General features: G+C 47.7%; 1 protein-coding gene across 2 annotated transcripts in view; it reads right to left on the reverse strand.

Annotated features, from left to right (window-relative positions):
- Positions 1-15354, reverse strand: part of DCDC2 (doublecortin domain containing 2) — a 132272-nt gene that overhangs the window by 106219 nt on the left and 10699 nt on the right. For both annotated transcript variants that reach the window (XM_026660519.1, XM_026660522.1), the window contains exon 2: positions 4335-4695. In XM_026660519.1, coding sequence (XP_026516304.1) covers positions 4335-4627 — 293 coding nt within the window. In that variant the 5' untranslated portion in view covers positions 4628-4695. The remainder of the gene's footprint in view (positions 1-4334; positions 4696-15354) is intronic.

Here is a 15354-nt window from a genome sequence, read left to right on the forward strand (position 1 = left end):
CCTTCTGCCCTGCACCCCCACACACCCCCAGCCCTCTGCCCTGAACCCCCCACACCCCAACACACACCCAGCTTTCTGCCCTGCACCCCCCACAGCACCCAGCCGTCTGCTCTGATCTCTGAACCCTCGCCACACACACCCCAGCCCTCTGCCCTGAACCCCCTCCCCCAGCCCTCTGCCCTGACCCCTGAAACACCCCCCCCTAGGTCTGGGGTCCTGGCCACAGGCCCTGATCAGCCCTTTGCCGGCCTAGGTGAACAGAACCCCAGGCTGGCAACAAGCTGAGCAGGCTGATGGCGTAAGATCAGCATTTTAATTTAATTTTAAATGACGCTTCTTAAACATTTTGAAAACCTTGTTTACTTTACATAAAATAGTTTAGTTATATTATATAGAGACTTATAGAAAGAGACCTTCTAAAAACGTTAAAATGTATTACCGGCACGCGAAACCTTAAATTAGAGTGAATAAATGAAGACTCGGCACAGCACTTCTGAAAAGTTGCCAACCCCTGCTCTAGAGTATTGAACTGAAGTCTTCAGAGTGCTGGAGTATCAAGATACAACAAGGCTTCAAGGCAACACGTCCAACACCAAGGTAAAGCACTGAAACACCAGAGATGAAAATGCAGAGACTCTTCAGGATAAGGGTCAAGGTTCCAAAGTAAAGTGCCCAACTGCTGAGGCTTCTCCGGGTATAAAGATGCCAAGGCTTAATGGGGCGGGGGGGAGGTGGCAACCTAAAATTTACAATGCTAAAAAAGACAAAGGTGTCATAAGGAATAGATACCTCACAAGAAAAAGTGTCAAAGGCCGAGAACAAATCACCAAAGCACTAAAGGCTTGTCCACATGGCAAATTAGTGCACAGAATCCACAGCGCATTAATCAACCATGCACTAAGTTGCAGTGTGACTCCTGCTACCGCACTACAGAACTTTTAGTGGGTGCATACAGCTATTTAGTGTGCGATAGGCTACAGCACTATAGCTTTACACCCCAGCTTGCCACTCACTATTAGTCTCTGTGTGGACAAGCCCTAAGATCAAGCTCTATACATACGTACACGCACAGCATACATTCACTTAGCACAGTTGTAAATTACTACACAAGCTGGAAGGCAGTAGAGGATCAGGTCTGGTATGTTTAGAAAAGTAATTTTATATAATTAGGAACTTTTCCTCTTCTTGGACAGTGGCTTTACAGTAGAGTGGGATTTTTCAAAAGTGCTCAGCAATGGCTAATCCTGATTTCAGTGAATATAGTGGTAAAATTCCCATTGACTTCAATAGGAGCAAGATTAGGCCAGTGCTGAGTGCTTTTGAAGATCCCAATCTATATCTATTGCACCATTTTAAAAAAGAATGTATACTGTCAGAAGAGACAGACATGAAGTTGACATAATACTGGGGGAACTCTGCACCACTGCGTATGTGCAGAATTCATGTCTCCCAGAGATTTCTTTGCTTCCCCACAGAAAAATGACTTTCAACGGGGAAGCAAAGGGAAGCCTCAAAAGCGGTCACATACCCCTCCCCAGCAGCATGGGCGTGTTTTTCGGGCACTCAGAGCAGCCGGCAGAGAGGTACATCACCACTGGGGATGCCCAGACCTGTGGCTCCTACCCTATGTCAGGCTCAGCTACTAGTCCCAGCTGGGCTGGGGGTGGGGGAGGACAGGACTGCCTCGTCTCCTGCAAGAAGCAGCCTGGGCCAGATCAGACACACCCCCAGAAACTTTCCCCAGCTGCAGGAAGCGCCGCACATACCCCCAGCCTCCTGCCCCCATCACTCCTCAGCTGCACGGAGAGGGGTCTCTGTACAGGGAGCTGTTCCCCCATCTGCCCAACCCCCGTTCATCCAGACCCCCCCCATACCCAGACCCCGCTGCCGAGCCTCACCCCCCCACACACCTGAACCTCCACCTGCTGAGCCTCAGCCCCTGCATCTGGAGCCCATCCTGCACTCAGACCCCCCCCTGCCAAGCCCCCGCCCCACATCCAGATCTCCACCCCTACACCCAGGCTACCCCCACTGAGCCCCTTGCACTCAAACCCACACCCTGATGAGCCCCACACCCCCCTGCACCTGGACCACCACGGCATACCACCTGGACCCCCACCCTAACCCCCCAACAAGCCCCTGTACATCCAGATCCTCCCCACTGAGCCGCCTGCACTCAGATTGTCCACCCAGAACCCTCGCACCCCACACCTGGATCCCCCCCACACTAAGCTCCTCCACACTTGGATTCTGCCGGGCTGAGCCTGCCTGCCCATACCTGGTGTGCCTGGCATAGAGGGGCAGGGCCCTGGAGTATTTCTGGGGCAGGCCTGGCTCTTGCACTGTGTCAGGGTCAGGTGCAGCCTCACCACCAAGTCAGTGTCCAGGGGTGGGGGGGCTGCAGGGCAATCCCCCACCTCCGTCCAGCTAGTGGCCTGTGCTCCCCACGGCCATGTTGGAGCCTCCACATTTATTTATTGACAAATAAAATTTGCAAAATTTTAAAATATTGTGTGCAGAATTTTTATTTGTTTTGGTGCAGAATTCCCTCAGGAGTAAATTATGGGGTCTAAACAGGGTTTGGGGGTTTGAAGTTCAAGTTCTAAAGATGGGAAATAGCCACTTAACCTTAAATATATAATTCTGCAATTATTGAAAGCACAATTCCTTTCCCAGTCCCAGTCGTTCACGTGCTCCCTGTCCCCCAGATTTCTGCTAGGATTCACACCAGAATGTCAGAACCATCTAGTGAGGGTTGCTGCCCTCGTTCCCTTTGCCATGCCCATAAGGTGATCAGATGTCCCGATTTTATAGGGACAGTTCCGATACTCGGGGCTTTGTCTTATGTAGGCTCCTATTACCACCATTCCAATTTTTCACACTTGCTATCTGGTCACCCTACTTGCCCAGGAGCTGCCCCGGCCCATGTCTTTGCAGAGCTCATCTCTTCCCCGCTCCTCACCGCTGTGGCTGGCAGCAGTTCCTGTCCCTTCCCACTCGCACAGCACCAAGGGCGGCTAACACCTCCAGCCTGCTGCTGGCTACCGATATAATCCAGCCGCTTCCTCTCCCCTAGCTGCAGCGCAGGCAGGAAGGGGTTAAGGAGGCATTGTGCACTGTGGGGCCCTCAGGAACCTGCAGGGGTGGTTGGGATCTGGCAGAGGGGAGGAGGAGGAGATGACACGACACCCAACCCGAGCCCAGGGAGAGAGTGGTGAGGGGTGCCCAGAGCAGCCTGGCTCCTTCCCTTCCCTGCCAGTGCGCAGTGATGCCATCCTGGGCTGGCGGCGACTCCTGCCATCGCCTGCCCTTCCACACAGACAGCAGCAGCAGCCTGGTAGAGCTGCAGGAGCTGAGGGGCACAGAGAGGGCACAGAGGCTCAGCCCACTCCGGACAGCCGAGCTACCTGCCAAAGGTGGGGGAGGGATTGCACTGAAGAAGGCACAGTGAGTGACTGTGAGGCCATGCAGCTTGTGCCCCCCCACGTCATCACTGCGGACAGGGTTCACACCAGAACCTTTAAATTGTGGGGGGGCCCCACCAATATCAACAGTTATGTGTCGCCTCTGTTAAAAAACCCAAGATTATGGAACTCACTGTCAGACGAAATAAGAACAATAAGCCCACCACTTTGCCAAGGCTTTCCCACAATATTCTCATAACGATTCGTTAACAAAAAACCAACGCTAAGCCTGCTTTTTGGTGGCAGGGCAGAGCAGGGAGAGAGCAAAAACACTGTCGTCTTTTCAATAACAGGAGGTGTTCAGCTACTGTGGTTATATAGAGAGCCATGTACCTACCTGGAATGAGCAGAATATTTTAAACATTTAAAAAAACAAGCAAGAAACAAAATTGTTTGGAAGGTCTAATCTGCAAGGCTCATCCAACTTTACCATACACACTTCTGCACTCTGTTCTCCCCAAATATTACTGAGCACCATACATTCCTCCCAAATGCAGGCAGTTACCATGCAGTGAAAATAATACATTATGCTGCAAAGATAGTGTATCTCTTGGTGTTAGGGACTGTTTCTTTTATTTTTGTAAAGTACCAAGCAGAGATACTAGAATGCTAATTCTATGTTAAGCCTTAAAGAGGGAAACCTCCCCCCACCCCACAAAGCTGTATTAAATTTCCTCTGTCACATTTACTTAGATTTTAAACTCTTTGGGGCAGAGACTGTCTTTCTGTTCTGTATTTGTACAGCGCCTGGCACAGTGGGAGCCTAGTCCATGACTGAGGCTCCACAGCGCTGCCATGATACAAATAATAAAGGTTTAGATGCAAATGTTTCATTACATTTTCTAATTATTTTTTTCATTCATCACTCACTTGAGTTTCTTGAAGGCCTCCCTGCCACCAGCCACGTAGTGCTCTCCACTCTGGAGCTCCTCCAGCTGACGGACACGATGCCCGCCCCGGGGGGTGTAGATGCTGCGCACAGCCCCAAAAGGCGCCTTCACCCCACCGGTCACCTCTTTCAGGAAGACCTCGAAGTTGGACACCTTCTTCTCATGGACGACTACCCGGTGCCCCGGAAAGAACGGATCCCCGTTGCGATACACCAGCACACTCTTCACCATTGGCTGTGACAGGCAGGTCGGCTTCGTGGTGGGGCTACTCATGTTCACCTCCTCTCGCTGCTGTTGCTGCGGCCAGACAGTCAGTGCTGCCCTCCAGGCACTGTCTGCACCTGTTTATTCAACAAGAATGTTCCTCTCACACACACACTGTCAAATAGCTGTGATGCATGAACTGTGTACACACATGCACACAATACCTGCACCAAGGACCACCTCCAATAGGCAAATCCCTGTCTAAAACAACCAGGGAGGGATGAGAGCCTCCCTAAGGTTTCCCGTACAATTCTATTCAGCCCTTCAAGAGCAACCTCTGCTAGGCAACCGATTCTTGCTGCTCCCTGGAGCCTGGTGTGGCTAACACAGATTACACTAAGCCATACCCAAAAAAACATATATACAGATCTCAAGGAGGAGAAAAAGTGACTGAGCATAGTAAGGAACCCATAGTCCTGCCAGATCTTCACAGCCTCACTTTGCACTTGCAGCTCTCTTCTTTCACAAGTGGTTTTACTCTGTTGCTCAGGAAACTTTATCTTCCCTCCCCTTCCCACCTCAAAAGAAAGAAAAAAAAAAAAAAGAAAGAAACTCAGCCAAGTGAGGACGGCTGCCAGACTGCAACAAACCAGAGAGATTAAGCCTAAACACACCAATCAAATCAGAGCTGGGCGAGTATTGAGAAAAGGAGGGGAAGAGGGCTGAGTCACAAATATTTTATTTGGAAAAAATTGCATGAAATTTGTGACTATTTCAGAATTATTCACCATGGTGGAAATGTTTTAGAAAACTCGCAGAAAACTCGCTGAATAAGTTATCTGGTGCGTTTCATTTGCCCATCTCTGTATCAACATAATTATATGGGAACAGTCAGCACCTCCTAGGAGTGCAGGATGAATGGGCCCCTCAGGCCCCCATGTGATCAGCAGTAGGTGCATCATTCAAACACCAAAAGCCTGGCAGAGGGAAGAGAAGCAGAAACCCCAGTGCAGACAGGGGACAAAGATAATTCAAGTCAGGAGTGACAGGAGGTGAGGAATGGGACCAGGGAGCAGCACCTGGCCTGGGGGAGGCCCAGTACACTCTCTCTCTCTCTCTCTCTCACACACACACACTCTCGGTGTATGCGTGCGTGCGTGTGTGTGTGTGTGTGTCTCCACCTAGCACTCAGCTCTGAGCCACCTGGCACATCACACTGCTGCACACTGGACACTGTTGCTGAGTGTGTGTCTCATTCTCCTCTCTGGGGCTCCTGAAGGTGGGGAGAGAAGGAGGCACCAGCCGTGGCAGTTGGTTCTTGCTGTTGCTCAAGGAGCTTCTCCTGGGGGCAGGGGGGAGAATGTTGTTAGTTGCCACAGTTTCCATAGCGACCCAGGTAGCTCAAGAGCAGGGGGAGCATCGATCCATTGCAGAGAAAGAAAAGAGCACTGCTGCAGCCCCCAGGGGGGAGAGAACCAGGGTGAGCCTGAAGGGGTGGAGGAAAGCTTGTGAGAACCCAAAAGAGGGGAGGGGAGAGAAGAGAGCTTGTGTGCACTTGAGGCGGGGGGGGGGGGGGGGAGGGCGGAGGAAAGAGATGAACTCTAAGGGCTAAACTTCAGGGAGAATTTAAAGTCACCACACCTCTGGCAGGACATTATGCAATGCCACAATTCCCAACAACTCTCATGGACTATGTCTACACAGCAACAGGAAGCAGTTGTAGAGACTGAGACAGAGAATACAGCCATGCTGCGTTACAGCAGATCAGTACTGGGTTTATTGTCTTCATTATCATCTTCTTGTTATTTAAATAAATCATGTTTTCTCCTCTGTAACAGACTCCCCCGGAGCACAGACTGTGACTGTCCCCCCTCATCATACAAGGTGTACAAGAGACGGGTGAAGGCTCCTTCTTCCCTCCCCAAATATCTGCACACAAGGGCCGGATCTATCTATCCATTCATCCATCCATCCCTCTTTTTGAATGTTATCCATACGAGAGAAATTCTTTGGAATTAAAGTATTTCTGCCACTATGAATAATAGTTCAAAAAGCCAAGATACACTGCACAAGGGAAACCTCAGACTGCATTTTACTTATTAATGTGCTTCAAACTTATTCAGATAATTTACCTTCAGATATTCTGGTGTAATGTAATGCTTACTCCTGTATCTGGGGTGAAATCCTGCCTCCCTTGAAATGAAAGGCAAAACTCCCACTGATCTCAGTGGGGCCAGGATCTGACCTCCAGTGTCTAGAAGCAACAGTGTTGACTGCATTAGAACTGTGGATGGATACAGCAACTGGTGAAGCACTATCTTCTCATTGGTGCTATTATTCTTTACTTATGGTTACAGATCTGATAAGAAAGGCCTTTACTGATTCCTCTTGTTTGTTCTACAAGGAGATAATGTTAAAATGCCTACTCTGTTTTGAGATACATCCCTTAATTAACATTGTTTGCACAGAATCGGTTTCAGTGTCTTCAAAATAAGAGACACTCAGTTACATAAAATATTGCTGGGAGGACACATTTCAAAAGAAGAAGGGCTTGGTCCTCAGCGTATCTTCACTGCTATGGGTTCCTGGTCCAGGACTAGGTGCCATGGTAATACAAATAAATAAATAAATAAATAAAATAATAATGATGGGAGGATTCACTAGTTAGTAATCAGTTCTGCAGCCTTTACTTGCACAAGCAATTCTCCTGACGTTACTGGAACTACTTACCTAGGTAAGGACTGGGCCTTAAAGTTTGTTCAGTGATTCAAAGATATAAAGTGCCATGTAATTGCTAAGCATTATTATTAGACTTTAAAGGGGGCAAAGGAAATTCCCTTCACCATGGAGACTTGGCTCTCTCTTTAAAAAAAATCTATATAATGGGGAAAGACTTTGCTGGAATAAGAAACATCTGAAAAACAGCCCCTTCATTTTGCACTTGGCATCTCTTCCTGGACTCCTTTTTTATAGGGATTAGTTTACTCACTCTCAAGAATAAAATAGACTTTTATTGGATTCCTTTAAAGACCAGATTCACTAAAAACTCCATTGACGCAGCACAGAAGCAAGGACAAGCCACAACAAATGAAGAATGGGGTGGGGTGCTCCTGGGGTATGAAAGACTAACAGAAGTGGGGGTTTTGGTTTGTTTGTTTTTTACCGACTCTGATCTGTGAGTTCTTAATTAGGGCTATATTTATCTGGTGCCAACATTTGTCTTTTTGTTTGTTACTGGCATCTGATAGTTTCTCTTTATATGACATGGACAGTCCATGTATAAAGCAACTGACACACTGAAAACCATTCTGTATTTATATAACATATATTTTCTGATTTTTTTCCTTTTCTGGTCTTCAATTATTAAGAACTTTCAAATGACAACTGGATTGGATCTTTGTATCTTTTTGCTCCTTATTCCTCACTTCAATTCAAAAACGTGACTGGGCCATAATCAAGATATCAGTGTGGCTGAGATCAAGTTCTCTGAATATACAGATTAAAAAATCAGAGTGTGCATTGGTTTGTTGCCTAAATCAGCAATACACGTAATCACATATTTCGTAGGGGGATGCTCTCCATATGGCTATACAAGTCTTTCCAATTAAATTATACATATAGTGTTGTTGCTTTTTTTTGCCTTCTATTGTCCTTCTACTGCCTGAATGGGCAAGGTCTGTTGATAACACAAAGTGAAAGTCCGCTCCTACAATGATCAAGCAAGGCAGGAGTAAGCTCATTCCTGCAAAGTGAATTCACTTTGGGTAGATCGTGTTCCCTAAAAGTGTGGAGCTTTTTAACCACTCCTGCACTAGGACACAGTTGCCCTAAACACCAGAAATAACCCATTCCACTGCGAGAGGTCAGTTGGATCCTGTAAGAATCTAAATGGCTTCTGTTGAGCTGGAGACTGTCTGACCTCCTGTGGGATAACATCAGCCAATCAGAAACACAGAAGAAACTATATGACTTGCCCAATGTAGCCTGTCCTTCTGAACCAGGATTGAATTCAAAACACTCCATGAATAATAGCCTGATAAAGTCTGTGGATATCCTAGGGGCCAATAAAGTTTGCAAAAACAATCAATAGAAGGTTTTGAGAAAAACCAACCTAGCACAAACTATTCATGGTTTACAGACAAAGTTCAAGTCAGGCCAGTTAATTTTCAGTACTTTTGACAAATAATTAATATAATTCAACACAAAACAGTGATGTATATAACATACATATTAAGAATCCAATTCAACTTCCATTAAAGATAACAGAAAGACCCCATAGACTTCAGTGGGTCTAATATCAGACCTTAATACAGCAGCAATGTGGCACATTCATACTAAATTACTTATAACTTTTCATAAATAAATGACCCTTTGGAATGAAATTTCCCTTTCTTGTTTTTAATCAAAAATTATTTCTGGTGTGTACAAAATTTGCTAAAATTCTTCCTGGACATCTTTGCATTATCCAGTTAGAATATAAGATGTTTTATAATAAGAATGTTTTATGCTCTGATTACTCAAATATATAAAAAAAAAACAAATTTAAATGTCTCATGGACTTACTCAATGAAAGCAAATGCTTTGATACATTTGGACACATTTTGATGACAAACAGCAAAATTTGTAGCTTGAAAATAGTGTGTGCTAGCAATGCATGGTTTTCTACTACATTTTTAACACTGTATGTGTTGCTCTATCCAGACCACTGCACAATGAAACACTGTATAAGCCAGTTAAGACTTTGACCCCACTGGACCTTCCACAAATCCTGGCTAGTAGGAACTGTAAAGCCTGACAGAGATTAACAGAAAATATATTACATTTCATCTCATTTCTTTTTTGGCTTGTTTTTCCCATTGATTGTTGCAAGATCAAAACGGCTCTGTTCCTTCACACCTGGAGATTGTTCAATATAATCATCATTTTCTAAACTGATTTCAACACGCATGATGATCAAAACATACAGGAATTTTTCTCTTGCTTTTTATCTTAACTTTTATGAAGGAAAAATCACCCCCTGCTGTGAATTGCCAGGAAGGCAGTTAACCATTACAAGAGAGTAATTTCAGGCTGAGTGATGTCAGACATACTATTGTTATTGGTTAACAGTTATATTCCTCCACTCATTTGCAACTTCTGATCTAATTTATAAAGGGGAACACTAAATAGTAATATTACTGTCCTCCTATCCAGTGCTCTCTGGTAATCAGACAGTTCAGCCAGATACGAAAAAACCTGTAAGAAACATTAGTATTTTGTGTGTAAAAGACAAAAGGGTGATGACCTTGATACTGTCCCAGAGTCAGGCAATGAGGTATAATCTGTCAACCAGTTCGTCAGCTATTCAGTGCCAGATTCAGCCATCCCTGTTGACCTTAGGCCCAATTCTCACAGTCACACAATATCGTTTTACAATGCACTGGCAAAATGGAGGAGCAGAAACAGCCCTAAGAATACCCTTTCTGCAGGGGGATATCCCAGCTGGCACAGAGTTGACATAAGGGACGAAATGCTCATCTACTCCAGCCTCCTTACATCAGATAAAGGAGCTAGAGCTGCATAAAGGGGCCCAGGATGGAGGAGATTTCCCAGGGCAGGCTCTGCAGAAGCCAACTATAAGGCTGCCTTCCAACACAAATCTGGCATACCAAGCATGATCGTGGTAGCTGGGGGAGGTGAGACATGTTATGGATGTGTTGCAGATATTCTCGGCACTGCTGCAGCCCATAGGCCAGTGGTTCCTAAACTGTGGGGTGTGCCCCTGGGGGGGGCGCAGCAGGACCCAGGGGGCAGGGCAGTGGCGTGGCCAGGTGGAGGGAACAGGGGGAGCAATAAGGAAAAAAAGGCGCCACACGCTGCGGCACTTTTACTTACCTGGCAGCGCTCCGGGTCTTCGGCGGCACTAAAGGTCCCGCCGCTGAAGACCCGGAGGATCTGGGAGGCAGGAGCTGTGGGGGGCACTTTTGGGGGCCCGCAGGCCCAGAGTGGCCCAGGGGATTAGCGGGAGACAGGGAGCAGCCTGCTCCGCTTCCAGGGCCGGCTCCAGGCACCAACCAAGCAAGCTCGTGCTTGGGGCGGCAGATTCTAAGGGGCGGCATTCCGCCCAATCCTAAGGGGGCACGGCTGCCCTATTTTTATTTTTTTTTGCTTTGCCTCTGGGTCCAGCCACCCTGCGCCGTGTGGTTTATTTTATTTTATTTTTGGCTTTGCATCCGGGTCCAGCCGCCCTGCGCCCTGGGTTTTTTTTTTTGTTTGGTTGGTTTTTTTGGCTTTGCCTCCGGATCCGGCCGCCCTGCGACCTGGGTTTTGTTTTGTTTTTTGGCTTGGAGCGGCAAAAAAGTCAGAGTCGGCCCTGTCTGCTTCCCTCGCCTCAGCCCCAGCCGTGTCGCTCAGGGGAGAGGGCTTGGGGGAAGGGACCCCCCCCCTGCACTCACCGGCAGCGGCAGAAGCGGAGCTGCCCGGCCCCAGCCAGCTCTACTCCGCCAGCTCCCAGCCGCGGCACTCCGCTTCCCACCGCCGGTGAGTGCAGGAGAGGGGGGACCTTTCCCCAGGCCCCCCCAAGCAACACAGCTGGGGTAGGGGCAGGGGCAAGGGAAGCGGAACGGGCTGGGGCTGCATCGCTCCGCTTCCCGCTGCCGGTGAGTGCAGGGGAGCGTCCTTTCCCCAACCTCCCCACACTCACCGGCAGCGGGAAGCAGAGCGCCGCGGCTGGGAGCTGGCAGAGTGGAGTGGGCTGAGGCCGGGCTCCTCCGCTTCCCGCCACTGCTGGTGAGTGTGCGTGGGGGGGAGGAGGGACCTTTCCCCAATCCCCCTGCCCCCAGCGACACGGCTGGGGCCCGGGCAAGGGAAGCGGAGGAGGCTGGGGCCGCGTTGCTCCGCTTCCCGCTGCCGGTGAGTGCAGGGGGGGAAAGAATCTTTCCCCAACCTCCCCGCACACCGCACTCACCGGCAGCGGGAAGCGGAGCGCCGCGGCTGGGAGCTGGCAGAGTGGAGCGGGCTGGGGCCACATTGCTCCACTTCCCGTGCTGCTGCCAGTGAGTGTCCCAGCCCCAGCCCCCTTCCCGGCCACCGCGCTCATGATCCTGCCTCTGCCCGCAGCTCCCTGCTCGTCTCCGACCCTGCACTGTCCTCGCCCCGCTCTTGCCGCCGGATGCTAGGATTTAAAATCCAAGCCGCCCGCTGCTAGGCACCATGGGAACACACCCTCCCGCCCGGTTTAAAGGGACAGGCACGCCCGCTGCACCGCGAACTGACAGCCGTGAGCAAAGAGGCGCTTCCAAGGTCTCACCCCGCAACATCGTCCCCGCGCCAGTGTAAAAATTAAAAAGGCGCCACTTTGGGGGAACGTGCTCAGTGGGGGAGCGGCCGCTCCCCCTTCTCCCCTCCTAGCTACGCTACTGGGGCAGGGAGGGAGCACCACCCAGCCCTGCTCTGCCTCCAGCTCCACTCTGGCCCCGGCCTCAGCCACCAGCTCCCGGCCCCACTCCCGGCCACAGCCCCAGCTGCAGTTCTGGCCTGACCACGACCCTGCTCCCAGACCCAGCTCCGACCACGGGCCTTCTCCAGGCTGCAGCCCCTAGCCCCAAGCGCGGCCTCAGCTGCAGTGCCAGCCCCACTTCCAACTGCAGCCCCCGGCCCCAAACCGACTCTCAGCCGCGGCCCTCGCCCCAACCGCGGGCCCACTCCCAGCTGCAGCCCTGACAGCGGCCCCACTCCTGGCCGTGGCACCAGCTGCAGCGCTGGCCCCACTTCCAACCACAGGCCCGTTCTTGGCTGCAGTCCCCGGGTCTGGCCATGGCCCCTAACCCCTAACTGTGGCCCCAGCTGCAGCTCTGGCTCTGACCGCAGCCCCGCTCCCAGCTGAGGCCCCATCCCAAGCCCGGCCGGGGCCCCCAGCTCCAACCGCGGCCCCACTCCAGGCCGCAGCCCTGCTCACAGTTTTAATCGCACTGTTATACAATAACAGAATACCAATTTAAACGTATTATACATATTCTGGATGTTTTTCTACATTTTCAAATACATTGATTTCAATTATAACACAGAATACAAAGTGCAGAGTGCTCACTTTATATTATTTTTATTACAAATATTTGCACTGTAAATAAGATAAACAAAAGAAATAACATTTTTCAATTCACCTCATACAAGAACTGTAGTGCAATCTCTTTATCATGAAAGTGCAACTTACAAATGTAGAATTTTATTTTTTTACATAACTGCACTCAGAAACAAAACAGTGTAAAACTTTAGAACCTACAAGTCCACGCAGTCCCACTTCTTGTTCAGCCAATTGCTAAGATGAACAAGCTTGTTTACATTTACAGGAGATAATGCTGCCTGCTACTTATTTGCAATGTCACCTGAAAGTGAAAACAGGCGTTCGCATGGTACTGTTGTAGCCAGCATTGCAAGGTATTTACATGCCAGATATGCTAAACATTCATGCCTCAACTTTTTACAGTGTCAATATTTGTAATCAAAAATAATATGTAGTATTCTGCATTGTAATTGAAATCAATATATAAATGCAGAAAAACATCCAAAATATTTTATATTTATATATAAATAGTTTTCCTTCATCAGCCAAATTCTGCCCTGATGTACACCCAGTTCTCTAACAGAGGACAGAATCTGTCTCCATGTGTATAATTAAGGTAAACACAGAACAGATCATCCTTTTTAGATAAATAATATTTGAAAAAATAATTGGATGCACCATGGCATACTTGTGTGCACTCTGAAGTGATTATTGAATGTTGGGAATCATTAAGAAAGGAATAGATAATAAGACAGAAAATATCATATTGCTTCAGTATAAATCCATGGTACGCCCACATCTTGAATACTGCATGCAGATGTGGTCACCACATCTCAAAAAAATATATACAGTAACTCCTAGCTTAACACTGTAGTTACGTTTCTGAAAAATGCTACTTTAAGCGAAACGATATTAAGCGAATTCAATTTCCCCATAAGAATTAATGTAAATGGGGGGCGGTTAGGGTCCAGGCAAATTCGCCAGACAAAGGACATTATATACATATACAGTATAAGTTTTAAATATTTTAAACAAACAATTTAATACTATACTCACCAATGATGATTGTGAAGCTTGGTTGAGGCAGGGGCATAGCAGGGTCGGGGTGTGGGGACTTGCCCTGTTTCACCCACCCCGCGCTCCTGCTGGGGAGTGGGGATGGGGGCTTGCTGGCTCCTTGGCTGGAACGCTGGGTGGGCGGAGTGGGGCAAGCCCCCGTGCTCTGACCCTGCTCCCCATCAGGAGCGCCAAGCGAGTGGGAGGAGAGGGGCGAGCCAAACAACCTTACAACGAATCATTGCGCGACTTTAAACGAGTATGTTCTCTAATAGATCAGCAACCTAATAACAAAACAATGTTAACCGGGATGACTTTAAGTAAGGAGTTACTGTACTGGAAATGGAAAAGGTTCAGAAAAGGGCAACAAAATGATTAGGGGGATGGACCAGCTTCCATATGAGGAAAGATTAATAAAATTGGGACTTTTCAGCTTGAAAAAGAGATGACAGAGGTCTATAAAATTATGACTGGTGTCAAGAAAGTAAATAAGGAAGTGTTATTTACTCTGTCTTGTAACACAAGAACTAGGGGTCACCAAATGAAATTAATAGGCAGCAGGTTTAAAACAAACAAAAGGCAGTATTTCTTCACACAATGCACAATCAACCGGTGGAACTCTCTGACAGAGGATGTTGTGAAGGCCAAGACTATAACAGGGTTCAAAAAAGAACTAGATAAATTCATGGAGGATAGGTCAATCAATGGCTATTAGCCAGGATGGGCAGGGATGGTGTCCCTAGCCTCTGTTTGCCAGAAGCTGAAAATGGGTGACAGGGGATGGATCACTTGATGATTACCTGTTCTGTTCATTCCCTCTGGGGCACCTGGCATTGGCCACTGTCAGAAGACAGGCTACTGGGCTAGATGGACCTTTGGTCTGACCCAGTATAGCTGTTCTTATGAATGATGGGAATCTAAATTTTACATTACCGTCATTTAATTATGACGTGTTTGTCAGACGGTAGCATGTTGCATAGGATAAATCAGGTTGTAAAAGCCATTTAGTCGTGATGCAAAGGGTGTAAATCAATTAATACAAGACAAACAAGTGAAGTCAGTGCACAGTATCCGCTTACATCAACTCTGAGCTTGGCCCTAATAATGAAAATGAACAACAACAAAATGTACTGAGAGGGTTAGTGTAAAGTTTCCAACAGAAGAGAATTTAATTTCAGTGCACTCGATTTTTCTAAATGGAACGCCCACAATCCTTTCTTAGACTCACATTGCTCTGTGCAATGTATCTAAAAACCAGTCTGAGGAATATCAGCCAGTTATGTACAGCTGTAATTCTGCAGTAATTGGACTGCCTTCATTGACAGTTTGAAGTACACATTATGGGGCACTTTGACTCACTCACACTAATTGGAAGAAATAAAACACTGATGCAGTTGTAAATTTTAAAATCTACGCCACAGCAATTTCACTCACTTATACAATTCCCAAACCGAAAACTCCATTAAAATATAATTAATGTTGTAAACACATATCAACTATTTTTTCCCAAAAATCCTCATTGAAATGTTGCAGTTTAAGCCATACCTGTTGCTGATTCCACTTGTCAGCAACATGGGTTTTTTTTAGTGCACTCAAGACTCCTGAGAGATACCTGAGGGAGTAAGCAGGAGAAACTTCATAAACTTTTAGGCAAAAACCCCACATGGACAGCTTAGGTGGGAAAGAAGATGAAAAAAAA

Source organism: Terrapene carolina, unplaced genomic scaffold (genome assembly GCF_002925995.2).
Source record: "Terrapene carolina triunguis isolate 2854851 unplaced genomic scaffold, T_m_triunguis-2.0 Scaffold58, whole genome shotgun sequence".
In the NCBI taxonomy this organism is placed as follows: Eukaryota; Metazoa; Chordata; order Testudines; family Emydidae; genus Terrapene; species Terrapene triunguis.